This window comes from Triturus cristatus, chromosome 5_1 (genome assembly GCF_964204655.1).
Source record: "Triturus cristatus chromosome 5_1, aTriCri1.1, whole genome shotgun sequence".
NCBI lineage: Eukaryota > Metazoa > Chordata > Amphibia > Caudata > Salamandridae > Triturus > Triturus cristatus.
This window is the reverse complement of record NC_140587.1, coordinates 145106825-145125145: the sequence shown is the minus strand read 5'-3', so window position 1 is coordinate 145125145 and position 18321 is coordinate 145106825. Positions and strand designations below refer to the sequence as shown.

General features: G+C 49.0%; 1 protein-coding gene across 2 annotated transcripts in view; it reads right to left on the bottom strand.

The window, feature by feature from the left end:
- The window catches only part of ARHGAP39 (Rho GTPase activating protein 39), an 855990-nt gene that overhangs the window by 163846 nt on the left and 673823 nt on the right, over positions 1–18321 (bottom strand). For both annotated transcript variants that reach the window (XM_085604662.1, XM_085604663.1), the window contains one exon: positions 2503–2576. In XM_085604662.1, the coding sequence (XP_085460788.1) occupies positions 2503–2576 (74 nt within the window). The remainder of the gene's footprint in view (positions 1–2502; positions 2577–18321) is intronic.

The window sequence follows — 18321 nt, the reverse complement described above, 5'->3', positions numbered from 1 at the left end:
AGGACAGGGACAGTGGCCTGAAAGGAACAGCAGACCATCATCCCACTGCATTCTCAAACAGGAATCTTGGTTTTTTTTCTCCAACCAGTTCGTGGTCCCCAAAGGAACCTGTGTTGCTCCCAAAAACATATGTTTCCCGTTTGGAAATGCATGGCGGGCAGCAGGCAGGGGTTCAGTGGGCCATTGCTTGCTCCCCAAGGTCGCCTAACGTGATTCTCAAAGAGGACGCTCTCCAAGGGTGACAGCTTCCCCTTTGCGAATGGGTTACTACCTCCTTCAAGGTGTAGGTAACTCTTCAGTGGCTTAAGACCACCTGGGTGGTCCTCAACTACTGATGCAGCTCATTGCAATCCACAATCAGGAAAGAATGTTTATTTACGCCCCCTCCTTTTTGATTAAAAATGAGTCGCAAACCCCTTTTGCTATTTGGATAGGCTTTTCCAAATCGCTAAATGGTTTTTGGTACTTTGAGAAATGTCATTTTACGGTCATAATCACTGTAATTTTCCAAATCGCTGGGCCTGCAACCGCAAAGTCATTTTGTACATATGCCTCAAGAGAGAAGAAAATACCACTTGAAGATGTTGGAACAGAGTCACCAGGAAGCAAGACCGAGCCAACTGCATTAGGTCCATACGTGCTCAAGGAGAAGTCCCAAGTGTGCCTGCCAAGGTGACCCCAAAAAGTGTCTTCAATGACAAACACATGACATAGGACGGACATGTGCAGCTCATGGAAGAACATGAGTCTGATATGTCGTAACTCCAAGACGAGACACCTTAGGAGGCGCGCCTCATCACGGCCCGAGTCGAGATGCTAATACCAAATGAATCTAGTGTAGCTACGATTATTGGGTTAGCTACAGGGCCTTGCTGTAGTTGGTGTTGGCTGTCCATGGTGGATTGGTCACTGATCCTGGTCGAAGGTTGTGTGCAGCACTAGATGGGTGCATTGCAGGTAAATAAAATGCATCATTAAAAAACAGAGAAATTCCCAGTCTCCTATAACTGGGATCTGTCACTGCCACCCAACTGCGAGTGTGTGATTTTTTTCTTATGTAAATGGATACCGTTTGTGGTTCAGAAGATTTTGGAGCGCAATGACAGGGTCTAGGTCACTTTTGATTCCATGTCCCATGTAGCAGCATCTGGGACCAGTGCCTCAGACGCCCGGCGGTCATTTTGAATCTGAATCCTAGCTGCTGCCTACAGTCAGCCAAGAGACCTTCCCTGAAGATAAAGGACTAAACAAATGCAGTGTGGACTCCTGGGCAGCCATGTCCAGAAGATGCGCCCAGTGACAGATCCCCCTGCAAAATGGCGTATCTGTGCTTGCTCTTTTCCACCCCTCCTAGCAACTGGCCATTCACTTTGTGCTGCGTTTGCGTCTATAATCAGGTGGGTCCCCCATTAGGACGATTGTACTGTGTGTCTTGAATACAACACCAGCCGACGAGCGAGTGCTCCTTCCTACACGTCAAGTTTCACAATGCCGTGGAAGATGTGCCCTGCACAGATCGCGTGTGCTTGCTCACACCACTGAGAATTTCGATCACAACGGGCCATTTCTGGGAGGTACAGGCTCAAAATGTACAGGCGTGCATGAGAGTGCGCTGTGGCTGTTATTCAATTTCTAGGTACAACCAGGTGCCCGGACAATTGATTGTGGGACCAGGTGAAGGCGTAGATTTATACCAAATTCTGTGTGTAGTGGCCTCTCTCATCAACCACCTCACCCCAATCAACTGGAAACTTTCCTAACCAGAAATCTCCCTGTGTGGGTTGGAAACCACAGAGAACGTCTGAGTAGTGGGTTTTTGGGATCTAGTCAAGATCTCAGTAGTTGGTGATCAAACCCCTAAACTAAGTCCCCTTGGACCGAGGAACACCCTTAACTAAGACAAAGGTAGCTATATATCACAACTCACTGTGGTAACATTTTCCAGCCACACGAATTTGTTGGGGAACAGAAACACAATGACATCCAGAGATTGTTGAGGACATGAGACATCCAGGCTGTAGGATACCACCCCCCATGGACATAAACCCTATCGCAAGAGCAGCATCTTACAGTGTGATTAAAACAGAAGTATTGGGGTTATACCCCAGCTCCCAATGGCGCTACAGCTATCTGCCTATGCATTCTACTTGTCACTTTTCTACCTTTTATTGTAAAGAATGACTTATGGTCAAACATTTAACTCTGGCTGAACAGCAACCTTTATGGAGTGTTATTACGTTGTGTCCTATAGTATCGAAGCCCCAAGCCCGCACCACCTCCTAAAGGAAGCCTAGCTTTCTCCCCCACTCACTTGAGTATACACATCCAAATCTGAATGCTTGGCATTGCCCTTTGCAGGCTGGCACCAAGAGGCAACTAAAGAGCCGAATATTCTCATTTCTGGAGGAGAACAACTCAAAGGGAACAAACACACAACCTGTATCATCCCACACAACACATCTTCAGAGAATGCAAAGGAGAGGTCGTAGAGAGCCACAGTACCTTCTTCGCTCCCATCAAGGCTGCTTTCTGTAGCTTGCTGTAGCAGTACTTGGCGTAGGTACTTATGGCCACTCCTGCAAGGGAACAGAAACAGGAGAAACATGTTGAGAGAGGCAAAGGTATATTTAGACACATCTCCAAGAGGAGGGCGCTTTCTAGTAGTCAAGAGTGTTCTCAAACCAGTCCATCAAATCAATGTATGTAAGAGTGGCTTTCAATGTAGCGTGGGAGTAAATCTATTCTCTTTCTTAATATGGGATGAGTTTCCATGCACTATTTTATATCTAACACTGTCCGATTTTACGAGCAGACAATCACCACACACTTCTTCAAACACACCCTAATCAGCTGTAGACAATCAATCAATAAAGCCTCGTTTCCAGATGCACCACTTTTAAGAACAAGAAAACCACAAGTTTCCCAAGAGCTCAAAGCTCATGGTCTGTAAATTGCAGCAGTACCAATGAAACTTTCCTGGAGCAACCATCAACAGATCTTTCTTTCAACCTAGGTTCCTGTAAATGAATCTCGCTGCGTGCATTGGTCTCTGTTAGTTTACAGTTTATTATGCTGTTGCCAAGTTCTTTACATATAGCACGTCTTACTTTAAGCACTTGTAAATACCAAATGTTACTATTACCCAATTTCTCAGCTCAATATAACAACTTCAGATGTGCAACTTGGATCTCCAGGTCTGTCAGCGCCAAATGTCCCACTTTCTAATCCATTCTGTGAACTGGTGATTGACTCTGAGTGCCGGCCATAAGGAACTCAAGACTCTTGGAAGGAGAATGAGTGGTGTACGTGTCCAACATCCTGCCTTCCAAGTTTTAGTCTTCACATGTGAGGTGGGTGCTCAACATTGAAAGAGATAATTCACCTCCCTCCTATATTGTCAATCTTTTTAGACCACGCCCCCTTTGGACAGGTCTAGCTTCCTGTCACTCTACAACCACATTCTGAAGTGGTCAAGCAAGAGAGCTCTGGAGGCAACAGCCGAGGAGGGACCGAAGGAAGGACTATGACCAGAAAGGCTAGACTTTAGAGTGATGTAGATTACCAGTAAGAAATCAGACTTGGGCGGCTGTGTGGACCGCACGGTGTCCTATGAATGATTCCGTGTGGTATACATTCACGACTGTGAGAAGATCTTCGTCAATGTGAATCAGTATTTCACATAAAGAGTTAAACAACTTCAGTGCGCAACAGATATTAACACCTTTTATTCCCGTCACAGGTCCATCATAATCGGAGAGATTTGATTTGGGTCTCACACCGGATTATGCAAGAGGATTGGTTAAGGAAGGGAAAACGTGCCAAGATACTGTGAGACTACATAGCACAATATTTCAGGTTGAATTAATCCGCACTCAAACGCGGGGAGAAGCCAGACCCGCTGTTCCGTGGGGTGAGCGAGCACCAGATAATTTGAGGTTGCTTCATTAAGAGTGCTGTGATGTTGATTTGATGTGATGCTTTTGTATCCCTCAGCACTCAAAACGTAATCGCCACAGGCCGAACAATCCAGAGACGCACAGGAGAGCACTGGAACCAGTGGGGGGCTGGATCAACCAGTCTTACTTGTGATGATGGGGTTGGTTTTACAGGATACAACCCTGGTTTAACGTGCTTGACATGCTGGATCTGTCAACAATACTAGTCACCGGGTCTGCGGGGCCCTCTCTGGGATCACTCTTGTCTGGATCTTGTCCATCGTGGGAAGCAGGACTCAGAAGGTGGCACTTGGCTCCCACGTGACGAGTGTGTGGCATACACCTCTGGATCTCTGCCCGCTTCCCATGTCAGTCATTGTGTATGAAGGACCACTGGGAGGGGACATCTACAGGCACAGCCCATGGTGCGCAGTACCCATGATCTGGGCTACGACAAGACACCTACTAGGGGGACTATTTCGGTTCATGGGTAGCAGCACCCAACAATGTATTGGTCTCCTGTGCAATTGCAAACCATAAACAAATCACCTGACCTCGCTTTACCAGGAGCATGAGCCTTCTGCCCTATGGGGACGTGTCGGAGTGGTTTGTCGCCCCCCCCACCCACCCCAAGAAGCTGATGCAACAACAGCACAATTAGGCATCCCCTTTCGTGGTTCATTCCTCCTTTTCTGCCTTTTGTTTGTTAGAAATTTTCACTTAACAGGCTTCCTGAAGAAAGAAGCATTAAGTGATCGACAATGTACTCATCATTCAATTTTAGGGTTTAAAAACTGCACAGACAGTTTTTATTTTTTTTGCAGAGTTTTATATAGCGCAAACTTGACCCGAATCCAATCAGGTATCAGAGCGCTTTACATAGCACCAGTTACGTTACATGAGGACACACATTAATTTTTTGTTAGGCACGGGGAGATTACGTGATTTTGCCCAGAATCACAGGATGTTCAGCGTCATTAACGAGACTCTAACCCAGTTCCCCAGGTCGAGCGCCCTAGCCGTTAGGCCAACTCCTCTCCCCAAGTTGTCTTCCCGACTACTGTTCCCTTTACCACCAATTGCCCCACCTGCTGTGCTGTACTGGATTAGTTTGTCTAATTTTGGGTCAGCACAGTACTTGTAGAATATATGAAACTCAAGTTTGTTTCAGTATATGCATACCACCTCGCTATAGAATAGCTCCCACTCTCCATACACCCGCTGCCATGGAACCAATCAATCTTGGGTAGCCCAACCCAACTCCAAGTAATTTTTTCCTTCCAACCAAAATCTATGGCTCTGATTGCTCATGGCGCCAGTCAAATGCAGGCATTATCACACCTGATAAATTCCGACACCGAGGTGTTTGGAATATAAGGGATTAGATAATTAATTGTTTATTCCAGCTTGTTTTTATTTTTTGGAATTACATGTGGATTTTGGTGCTTGCCAGACCATATTATCTGCATATCCTGATAAAAACCGAGCCTTTCTCCCCCGATGAAATTTAACACAGGGTTCGATCTTCACCACACTTGGTAATTATGAGGTGCAATAAATATCTCACCATCTGTTTGCTCAGGGATTGCAATTTAACAGGATACCTGTAATCAGGCACTGGGCGTATCAGCCTGCCCTGGACTGCTGGAGACAGGCAGATGCACACCCACACCAACAAGGCATACACAAAGCTGTTTGCCTCAATATTTGCGCTATAACCCACGTACCCCATTGCACACTTAGGCCGGGGATTCTTTACAGTGCAGTGCCCATGCCCAGCTACACAATGAGGACTGAGCATCACTGTGGTTTGTCGCAAGTGCAAACACAGCACCTGAGGCCAGATACACAAAGGAACAGCAAGAAAGAGAACACTTCAAGTGACAGACAGGAGAAAGAATTGTCTTCCATATAAAAGCTTAAAAGTCATGGATGTGCAATGATCCTCATATGTTGGCCAATCCTAAATTTGAAATTTATATTTGATGCAAAAGAATGCAATGCATAAAAAAGCGATATCAATGGATGCCATGTTGTCAGGTTGTAGTTTTCCCACTTCGAACGTAGCCGTTCGTCAATTGATTCGTTACACAGAATCAGTCAGAAAAAAAAGTTTGAAGTTCCCACTGCCGGGCCATACTTATGGAATCATCCCACAAGAGCGACAGAGAGAAAAGACGTGCCCAATCCACTGGGACCCCGACATGAAGAGCTAATTAAGTGAGATGTATGCCCACAAACAAAGAACAAGAAAGCTACTCCACGTGACGCAAAGGTCCAGTGGTCCCCATCAGTGATGTCTTCATGCTACAAAGGACATTACCAAACAAGGTAAGAGGAGACTGGCACAATAAACCAAAAGCATTATCTACCAGCAGCGCAGCTGTGCCAAATAACCCCGGGTCAGTGGTCTTCAAACCTTTTAATGCTGGGCCCCCCCTGTAAAGAAATAAAATGCTGTGGCCCCCCCTCAGAATTTTCACAATTATTCTATTTAACTGGCAATGTTTAAATATGTCTCGACTTATTTAAACACAAGACATATTTCAACATTGCAGTTAAATGGTGTTAACATTTCCCCCAGCTAGGACGTAATTGACAAACAAGCATTTGCAATGCAATAGGTCTCGCATTTGCGAGAGTTTGAGCTATTGGCATTGTAAATGACAATGCTTTTTATTTATGTGGTGGTTTTTAAAGCATAAGTAAAAGGCATTGTCATTTACAATGCAAATAGCATAGACTCTCGCAAATGCAAGATCTATTGCATTGCAGATGCTGGTTGGCAGGTGGGCGGAGAGCTGGGGGGGGGGGAGGGGGGAGTTGTGCCCGCACAGCGCTTGTCACCACGTCCTGTCCTGCCAGCTCAGGTGAAAGGGGGGGGGGGTTGGGGGGGTGAGGTGGTCCTTGGAGCCCATGTCCTCCCTCGTTCCAGCTTGCTGAAGGAAAACCGTGACTTCAGCAAGCGGTTCTTACCTTTTCTTTCCTCCCCTTCATTCGTCCCGCTGTGAACTGGATTCAGAAAAGAAAAACACTTTTGTTAAAATGTCTTTCTCTGCCATTTTTGTTCCAAACTGCAGCCTCAGGACGGAAGGGGTAAATAAATAAAAACAAAAAGGGCTCTAATTATGGGAAAATAACTAAATAAAGCAAAATAGTGGCTGCAAATTGACCAGAATGGTTTCACTCATTAAACACATTAGCACCACTTTACAGAGGGGGCCAGTTAAAACGCTACTTTTGTTTTCTCCTCTTTCCTGAAACAGCAGATTTGCCTTGCTTCTGCCTTCCGTCTTCCAAGTTTGAAACATTACGAGGATGCAGCGCCTTTGCCTGAAATGTCAAGGACAAAACTTCTCATTGTCAAACCGTTCGTTGAGGACACTGCATCTCTCGAGCGAGACTATTCGTAACCAGTTACCCAGCTCCGTGGGTTAAAGAGCTAGCGCCAGAGATCTACAACGCAGGTCACAGGTTCGAATCTCAGGAATTCAGACTTCCACCCTTAAGAGATTCATAACAAGCTGTCTCCGCGTGCACATCTCACGCTCGCGCAGGCACAGCGAGCAGGAGACTGGGAGGAACAGGAGATGTGCACGCATACACATGACCCGTACGGGACAGGAGATGTGCAAGCATACACATGACCCGTACGGGACAGGAGATGTGCAAGCATACACATGACCCGTACGGGACAGGAGATGTGCACGTGTACACATGACCCGTATGCGTGCACATCTCCTGTCCCCCTTCGGCCAAGAAACCGACGACAATAGATCTCGCCAAGACGAGTAGCGCATGTGCTGCGTCGCTAGGCGAGACCTAAAAAGCTAGTGATGGGCCATTACAAAGTGGCTTACTGCCGCTCATTTTCCCCCACCACTTAAAACAATGCACTGCTATCAGTATAAAAGCTTTGCTTGGCCAGAGCCTGGTGCCCACCCTGGGATCACTTGAGGCCCCCCAGTTTGAAGACCCCTGCGGCCTGGGTCATAAAAGTAGTGAAAACATCAAGCGGGAATGGAAGAGCCTTATAAACTAGGCAGAGGTACAGTGAAATGAGAAACCTTACAGAGGCTCAAGATGTGATCCAAATCAGTCCACCAACAGAGAGCTGAAAGTGAAGCCCTGACGGAATCCACAAATGGTGGAATCAAAAGACGGCCCGCTCAAGGAGACCTCAACGATACATAGGAAGGGAAAGGGAAACGCAAGAACTCAAGCTCATACAAGGTGATGGGAGGATGCATGAAATAAATCTAACCACTGGTAATCACTCAGGGTATCATTCTAACTCATCATTATTTTGCTCACATCAGATTACACCAGCCATATGCAAATCAATCAGTCTTGGCCCTGCTCCAATAGGAACAGTTCAACCCAAACTTCAAAGCCAGGCCCTCTCTGAATAGGATGGAACTCATGGCGGTTTCACCCTGATGAGGCTTCGTCATTGCAGTATCGCTTGGCTTCAGTGGCAGAGACCCGCGTCTGGGCATACCACGGCACGTCTCCCAGAAGAAAGCGGTGGCTCTCACCGTATGCCCCACCATTCCTCTGCTGGGTATCCCCACACGTCCGGGACTAACCTCTAAACGTGCCCTTCAGGCTTGGACTAAGGCAGGCATTACTACATTAGGAGACTTTTTTACAGTGGTAGTACTAATGTCACATGAGACGTTTGTAAGTGTACATGATGCCCCTGATACGTTGTTCCTATTACATGCACATATTTCCAGATATATACGCATCACATGGTCGCCCGAAGATACAGAACCACCCACGAATGCACGGCTTACCATGCAATACCTAATAGGTAATGGGGCTCGACTAACAAAATGGTTAACTCATGGGATTCGAGCGGAGAGAGTGATCTCATTACAGCAGCTCCGTGACAAGTGGGAAGGAGACGTGGGGCGTGCACTCACAGACAAGGAATGGGACACTATATTGGGGTTCCCCAAAAAGGTCTCTCATAATCCCAAATTTAAATGTATCCAATTGATGTTGCTACACAGGGCGTTCTTAACTCCACACAGGCTAAGCGCTATATTTTCAGGGGCAAATGATGAATGCCCGCGCTGCCACACACCTAACGCGGGGTTGGTACACATGATATGGGCTTGCCCTAGATTGGGACATTACGGAGTGACAGTATGCAAAATATTGACGGCTGTGGCTCCGGTACGCCAGAATGACACCTTGGAATACTGTATACTAGGTCTGGGACCCCGTGAAAAGAAGGGCAGCTCTACCTCACGATTTGCTAACCTTGCGCTCCTTCTAGCCAAGAGAGCCATAACCACACGATGGAAGGCCACCAGAGCCCCGTCCTTACAGGAATGGCACACAGAAATGGCTAAGATGGGGTAAAGCGGAGGGGACGGAATTGAAAAGGGAGGAATATAGAGGCTTAAGGAAAACACCGATCTCACTGAGCTGGTATGCAATGCTGGAAGAATACGCTGCGATAGATATTTTGTCCTACTAGGGTATGTTGGGTTTGTCACACGAGGGTCTGAGCCGAGGATACAGGACACTTGAGCACCTCACATTATCTGTTTGCCATGCTGGGTAAGTTAACAGCACTGTGCAGTTCACATACGACAGACTTTGGAACTGAGAAACACACACCTATGGAGATGATTGATATACAAATGCGGCTATTGGATATTAAGGGCCGAGCATGCGGGGAGGGGAGGGAGGTTAGGTAACTGTTTTCTATTAAGATGTTTTAACTGCATTGAATCTTGATAGCTTTAACAAATTATCAACCGTTTCACTAAACTTATGTTGTAAACAAGAATGCTGAGAACGATCTGTATTGGCATACTGTTAGACACTTATTTTAATGATGTTAGTCCACTATGTGTTGCCATTCGAGGACATTTATGGATGCCCGACACTGTTGATGTATGTTAGCCTATGATGGTTGTAAACATGTAATACTATACTGCGAGCTTATATGTCCTTTGCTCACCTGATGATGTTTGGCTCACTGTTCGGTAAAATCAATAAAAAACTAATTTTAAAAAAATGAAAGCGGTGGCTCTGATTTTCCTGTTAATTTCTTTGACATTTTGGGGTTCTTGGTCACTAATGTATGGATTGCAGCTGGAAAAGGTCTGGTCACCATAGTAAGTAGCAAAAAGGCTGTGAGAATGTAAGAGCTGTACATGTGTCCAGAGAGGGTCTTGGCAGGGACCGGAGAGGGTCTTTGCCGGGGCCAGATGGTCTTTGCCGCGGCCGGAGAGGGTCTTTGACAGGGCGGAGAGGGTCTTTGACGGGGCCGGAGAGGGTCTTTGCCGGGCCCGGAGAGGGTCTTTGTCGGGCCCGGAGAGGGTCTTTGACGGGGCCGGTGAGGGTCTTGGCCGGGGCCGGTGAGGGTCTTGGCCGGGGCCGGTGAGGGTCTTGGCCGGGGCCGGTGAGGGTCTTGGCCGGGGCCGGAGAGGGTCTTGGCCGGGGTCCAGACAGAGAGGGTCCTAGCGGGGCAGTGCGCTGTCAGAGAAGGCAGAAAGCTCGAGGCCGGGATGTTCCAGAACCTTCTCTAGTCCCACCCGGCGCTAGAGAGCTGCCTGCAGGCGCCCAGGTTGGCGATGGACCAAAACTATGAAAGCGGGAAAGCCTGGGCCCAAAATGCCACAAGGCCGAGAAAGAACGCGCTGGGTGCTCCTGCGAAGTGACAGGCGGCGGCGTGCTGCAGGAGAGAGCACAAATGAGCTGTCACGTTAAAACGCCCCCGTACATCCAACGCGACACATTTATCAACCGGCGCTGCGTGGAAAGGGCCTGTCCATTACTAATGCGCTGAGCTGAGGGTTTTCCACCGAGCGGGTATCCTGCGAGGAGCGCGGCGAGCGACAATCTCGGCCTGATGACTGCAACAAAGAGCTAAGTACTGCAGCCCGTGGGCGTCGAGGCGCTGGCCCCCGCAGCACCACCGAAGAGGGGAGGGGGGCATTTGTGCCCCGTGGGAGCGAGCATTTACATGCACCCCTCGGATCGGGCATGAGGTGTACGCCCACCCGTGCAGACCTCTTGAACCGGAAAGCGGCGGTTGGTGGACTTGTAAAGTAATGGGACATAATCCGGTGCGTAAACTGCCACACCAAAAGTGTAACAAGTGTGCAAGATTTAACATCCATGTGTCACTTATTGAAGGGTGCTGACAGACTGCCGATCATTAACCAGAGGACCTCAGCACTGGAATACACACTACCAACCACGTGTCCACAATAGGATTTGGCCTAACGGCCAGAGCTGCCGACATTGGAGCTGGGGACAGGCCCAGCTTTAGCGCTGGTGGCACCCAGTGCAACAATCACTTTTGGCGCCCCCACAACCCGTCCTCGAATTCTCTCCCTACCACCTGCATAGGTGCCCCTCATCTCTCTTATCATAAGCTCTAAACACAGCGCCCACTACACAGGTCAGCGCCCAGTGCGGCTGCACCAGTCGCACTGCCCTAAAGCCGGCCCTGGCTGGGGAACCAGGTTCGATTGTCAGCCTTCGCTCAACTTCCTGTGATTCGGGGCAAATCACTAAATCTCCCCGTGCCTACCAAAAAGGAATGTGTCCTTGTGTAATGTAACAGGTGCTCATGTAAAGCGCTCCAATATCTTCAAGTCCAGTTGGCGCTATCTAAAACTGCAAAAGAAAAAAGAAATGTGGGACACAACACCATAATGTGTGCAATCCTGAGAACAATAGCCTGGGGACAAATTGGTAAAACGTGCAAAGCAGAGTTTGACAAGCACAGGAAAACAGCACTAAATGTGGAAATCCAGGAAGTAAACCCAAAGATAGCTACTTGAACGCGACACTACAATTAGGCCTCCGTTTCTATGGTATCTATTTTTTAAATATTTCCATCTGTATTTATCCATTGTTATTTTTTGGCCATCTTATTGGTACTTATCCATATTTAATTTGTTTTGGGAGAGCAGAAGAGGTGATAACACGTATATTTCCACATTTATTTAACCTATAAACGTGCACTCAAACTTCGATGCCTGTCTAGTTTTATCACATTACATAGCCAAAATATAATAAAATAATACACCCACATGAACAAAATTAGCATAATAGCACACATATATGTTGGAATATTCAGCAAATTAAGCAAATCTCCTTCAGCTTTCTAACTGGCCATGCTGCCAATATGTGCAGCTATTGGCCTGAAATTCCTTCATCTCGGCAGGGAGAGTCACGCAAAAGAAGCCAAATCATCCGCATTTTTCCACTTTTGCTAATAAATACAGACAGGAAACACAATGGGTTCAGTCTGTTTTTTTTTTAATTTCTTTTTATTGAGCACAGACAGACAACAGTACAGATTCACGATGGACACATTCTTCAAATCTCCATTAACATTAGCATGAATCAAATGAGTCATTTGTAATCAATAGTCCCGCTCTTAATTAGGCTGGTCTTGCCTTTCATATGTCCAGTTCCTCTGAGGAGGCTTGTTGTATTTACCTGTAAAAATCATTAACAACTGAAGACAGGGAGCCCGAACTATAATACACACAAAGCAGAGAATAAGAATCAGTGGAACAAGTCCCCGCCATATAGTACACTTGGGGTATCATATTACATTATATACATTGCGCCAATTAGCATGTAAGCACAAAACGTTTGTGTTCCAAATTCCCTGACTAATCATTACACTGGGCAGGGCTATAAGTGGGCTGACAAAACTTGAGGGGTCTCTCAAAGGGGCGTGGCCGATGTAATTAAGGGCGTGGCTTAAATCACATAAGCTAAAAATCTGTGCTTAGCATTGTGTGCCGTCCGACTGGTATTTTGCTGTTTCGGTCATCGCATCCAGATATATGACAGGTAACATTATACCTAGAACAAGCCTTGACTATTTGCTTTCTCAATAGCTGTTAGTTACACAAATAAATAACCAACAACTATGGCTTAGTTGTATATAATATTACAAATGTTCAGTTCTGAAATGATGAGACTGAAAGAACTATAACGAGTCTCTTTGAAGTTACATCAAAGACAGTGAAGGGTGGTACTGCTGCTGAGTTAAGATTTTTATTCACCCTGAGGGTGAGGGCAAAAATGGAGAGCCCGATAGGGACCCATCTCAGCACCTGCTTTTTAGAACTGCCGGTGCTGAGCACCGACAGGACCCGGCCCACTTAAAGCCCTGACCCTGGAGCGCCTTCAATCCAGGGATTACTGCTGGCACACCACACTGTGGTACGCCAGGCCCAGACCTTCTGTTACAACAGAGCTCAGGCAGGCTGAGGCAGAGCTAAGCCCCGCCGTGGCACTTGCGTGGCCCAAAGCCCGTCCCAGTGCATGCCGAGCGCACAAGTGCACGAATCAAAAGGCCTCGCGAGAACATGGCCTCTAGTGTTGCTGCAAGCGCCCTGACACCACCCTCTAGTTTGACCCGGAGTAATGCGTAATTGTATTGTAACTACCCTGGAACTTTTCAAACATTTCACTCCGCGCTCTTTTACGTATGCTAGTGCTGTGAGGCAGTCATAAAGCAAAGGACAGCGGCACGAAAACTCATTAAACAAATAACGATGTGAGCCGTTTTTATTGCCGAACTCAATAGAGCTCGTTATGTCAACCTCAATCAAATAAAAGCCAGATTGAGCACTGCCGGGCTGCTTATGTGCGACTTCTTTGAACTCACACCCAGATGAGCGCAGCCGTCCATTCACTGAATGATCATACCAGATCACTTATCATACCAGAAGGTTTTGATCACTCTTTTCGCTCAAGCATTCCACTATGTACCTCACCGCTCGAAGTAACTCAAAGCGCAGGAAGGAGCTATACAAAAAAAATTAAGCAAATAAATAAAGACGTAAGGCGTTTCTGTTTCCCAACTCAATGGAACGTGTATCTTCCTTGCGGGTCACCAACTAATGTAATTTAAACTTGTGTAAATAAAATGTACCTGTGGAAAGTGGAAACTGAACTGAACTCAGCCTAAATTCTCAGGTTTTGCAGGACTCAGGAGGATTTAGGATTAGCAACCAACGTCTTTTGTGCCACATGAAAAGGTCAGGCGGAGAGACAGCCTACCCTTGCCCCTCACGCTGCCTCTGGCCACGTGCACATTGCAGAGTTCGGAGGCGCCTAACACCTCCGCGTCTCTCTGTAAGCCAATCCTGACCCTGCTCCTTTTGTTGTTGCAGCGCCAGGATTGGTTGGGGCAGGGAACCTCACCGCTCATTACGGAGACCGGGGTTGCAGCTCAGTCTCCCCGGCTCAGTAATGGACACCATTGGCAAGGCTGTGAGAGAAGCATAGTGCGCATGTTGGGCTGGTCGGAGAAAGGCAGCCATCCAACCAGACATGCACAGTTAGATGCGCTGGCTTCTATTGTAGTGCGGGTGCATGTCTGATTTCAACATTGTTTCAGTTTTAAGCCCCAGCCCCTTAGGACCACACTGGCTTGGCTTTTCTTCGAGTGGACTCGTCTCAGGATGCAGCGTGCTCGATCTCACTCTGTTTGTTGCAACTGTCCCCCACGGCTAAAGCACTTAAAATATTTATAATGACTGCCTAATAGCAGATTACATTTGCGGCCCACGAAGCCCGAAATATGAGTGGACCAACACCACAAAGCCCTCACAGAAGCACCACCCTTGAAATCCGACAAGAGGCCCGTGGCCATCAATGAACACCCCTCAGCAGCACGGCCAACAGACCTCCTGGGTCCACTCAGGAGGCGTGAGGCTATGTGTGCGCACCCTTTCTACCAGAAATGAGACACATGGCCATTGGTAGACACCCCTCGAACTAGGCAGGACGCTTACAGCAACCCGTAGGCAACGCTCAGTAAAAGGGGCAACAGACCACCCTCAGATGAGGCATGAGGTATATGGCCATCGATAGGCACCACTCCACAGTGGACCAACAATAACTTCAGACCAGGCATGAGACACTTGGCCAGTTATACCCCCTCCTTATCAGTCAATCAATCAAGCAGGATTTGTGGAGCACGGCTAATTACCCGTGAGGGTCTCCAGGCGCTGTGAGCCCTGAAGTGGGGGGCGGGGGGTCAGTTGAACAGCCAGGTCTTGGATCCTTAACACTAGGTCATCAGACTAGGCATGCGACGTCTGGCCATCTATGTGCCCCCCCTTGTCACTGGATGGACGGAGGAGGCGGTGGGGGAGTTTGTTTTGCTCCCATCACTCCCACAGTCTAACATCTGCACGCATGCCCCTTGCCGGGCTCAGTTGGACATTCATCTTATAGCTCACGGACTTTACCTATGACATGCAAATCTCCGTGATTAACAGCGCCATAACAGGTTGTCGGTCCACGTCACAGAACTGGATGAGCCCGACCAAATCAGAAATCAAAGCAAATGTCAGTGCTTCAGGACCCATTAAATGTCTTCTAAAGACCAGTCCGAGCATTACTCCATGCCAGCTGAAGGACTCAAGAGCCACAGGGTCCTGCTGACCACCTCTCCCTATCTGTTGACTCTCCATTGGCAGGCCTTCTGCATGTGCCACCCTGCCCCTGCAGCCAAACCCCCTGTGTGTCAAGCCCCTTTTATCACTAGGCCCAGGCTGCGTTGGTTTGCCACCCATCCTGTCCACTATGCCCTTCCTGAGTTACTGCACCAAGTGAAGCAACCCTATTTTCAACTATACTAACAGCATCCTCATACAGAGGCAGGACCAGGACTCGGGCACGCCGCCGAGTATGGCGGTCGCGCCGGTCCCCCAGAGTTCAGGCAGGGTCACCGCGCACAGTAGTGACATGGGCAGCCTCCGTCCTCGCTTGCGCCTGATTGGCCATTCGGGCTTTTGACCCGGAAGCGCAAGAAGCGCTTCCGGGTCATACATGGGGCATAACGGCTGGGAAGCTGGTTCCAACCGGCTCCCTGGCCGGATTGAGAATAAAAGGCTGTGGAGTGGCGGATTGGTCTCTTTCTTCGCCGCTCCACAGCTTGAAGGGACACAAGGGTCTCGAGACAAGGCCTTAACTGGAAGCTTTTTCCCCACACACCATCCCCTGAGGCACAAGTTTTGTGAATGTGTAGTTTTGCTTCTCTTTTTTGTCGTAGCAGGTAATGTAACAAAGCAATCGTCTATTGTGTTAACCGAATTTTCCTTTTAGGGGGGCATCTTGTCGAATTTTATGTAAGAAATTATGTATTATTCCTTGGTCAGGCGGTAAGGTCATGATTGGTGGGCGTAGTTTACGGTCCTTAGCAGGCATCACCATTCTCAAATGGGGATGCCCGAGGGGGGGACAGAGGGTCTCTCATGGAACTTCAGAGGTAGTTACAGCTGGGAGGCTGGAAGGGTGCGGGGGGAGGGGAAGTTCCACATCCGGTAGGCTTTTTGGCCAACCCCCCGCACATGTGCAAAGGCGCAAGTAAGCTGGTCATAACTGAACAGCCCCTTATGGAGATAATGTTGAGGGTGTAGGGGGTGCGGGAGTGGGGTAACCTTCCGGCAAATTGGGCCTCCTGCGCAAGGTTACTCCGGTAGGAGGGTGGGACCTAGCTTGATCTTGGACCAGTCATTGACCTTGCCGTAGGCTCAAACAGGGATACGCAGAAAGATAATGTGGCTGATCACTTAGCTTATGAGAGGAATGGCTATGTATTAAAAACATTTTAAGGGGGGAGGAGCCTAGCGCTTGACCAAGATGGCCGCGTGAGCTTAGAGCTCCCGAGACCCTCGCGCCCTCCGTCGACTATCCTGTCTCTAATCCTGCTGGTATGCATGGCACTGTGTTGCTGAGTTGTCAGGGAGGCGATTGATGCTACCCGCGGTCGGATCGCCCATCGGGTACCGGACTTATGACTGGCGAAAGATTGCGGCCTAACTCCCGGAGATGCCAGGGGCTAGAGTTGGCAGGATGCCCGACTCCTAGTTGATCAACAACGGCCTGGTGAGGTGTGAACTGTCGGACGGAGGCCCTCGCTCTTTCACTTTCGATTTCGTTCCCTTTGTCTGCCCGGACACTGTAGAGCTCTGGGTGGCTTTATAACCCCAAGGACGCTCGGCGGGCTACTCTGGCAGCACGAGGCGGACCTGCTCACTCCTTATTCCTCTCTCTGAGAGGGAACGGTCTTCACTGCATTGGACTGCCTGGAGTCCATTATGTCGGGCAAAGCAGAAGGGGATCGGCTGAAGACTAAGTCCACCAGGCGGGGAACGTATTCCCAAGTCAACAGTATGGACCGCTACGCCCTCCTGAAGACATCGCCGAGTGGATCGAGCCAGGCGCCGGATGCCCAGAAGGAGGACTCGCCTGGGACACCGGCGCTCTCCCTGCAGGATGTCATGGGCGCGCTTGATGGGATGCAGACCTCGATGGGGAGGCAATTCGAGGCCCTGGCGCATAAGGTGGATGCCATCCTGGTGGATGTCAACTTGATCCGCTCGGACCTGGGCAAGACAAACGAACGCGTTAAGGACCTGGACCACAAGACCACGGGCCTCACTGATGATGTTGCGGATTTGCAGAACGAGGTCCGGAAGCTGAGGGCCGAGAGTGACCTCGCCGCCCGCCGGCTGGAGGACTTCGAGAGCCGGTCCAGGCGCAACAACGTGCGCGTCATCGGGGTCCCGGAGTCCTCGGATGAGGCTTCGACGGACCTGCTTGTGGAAGATTTGGTCCTCAATCATCTGAAGCCTAAGGGCCTTGGGAAGTTTTTTGCGGTGGAAAGGGCCCATAGGGTGCCGGGCGGACGGCCCAAGGCGGGTGCCCCGCCGCGGCCGATTGTCGCCCGGCTCTTTCATTTTCGAGATCGGGATGCTATCCTGCAAGCTTCGAGGGTGACGGGCCCAGTCCCCTTCCAGAATGCGTCGGTGAATTTTTATCCGGACTTCACCCAGCAGGTGCAGAGACAGAGACAGAGCTTCCTGGGGGTGAAGCGGAGACTTCGGGAACTGGACCTGAAGTATGCCATGCTTTTCCCCGCCAGACTACGGGTGGTGCATGAAGATCGGACATTCTTTTTTGACTCTCCTGTTATGGCCGACGAATGGCTGGACGCTTTGCCCCGGCGACGGACCGGGGACGACACAGCCGAGCATGGAGACAGTGGCCGGGATGGACAGGGCTGAAATCTCAAAGCCGGCCTGACTTGATTTGACCATACTTGAAGATTTGAACAGAGTGCAGTAACTGTGGAGGGTTGCGGGAGGACGAGGGGTGCTCTTTTCCTCCCTTAGGGTACTTTTTGTAGATTTTTGTTTTTGTGGGGCGACAGGCACACTGCAAGTTGGGGGGGCTTTTTAAGCTGCAGCAGGGGTGCAGGGTGGGGGGAGGTATGGGGATTTTGAGTTTGTTGTTGGGGGGTTTATTTCTGCAAGGCATGATGATTATCCTCAGGACTGTTCCATGGTGGCGCCTCGAGTGTGGGGTGGGCCTC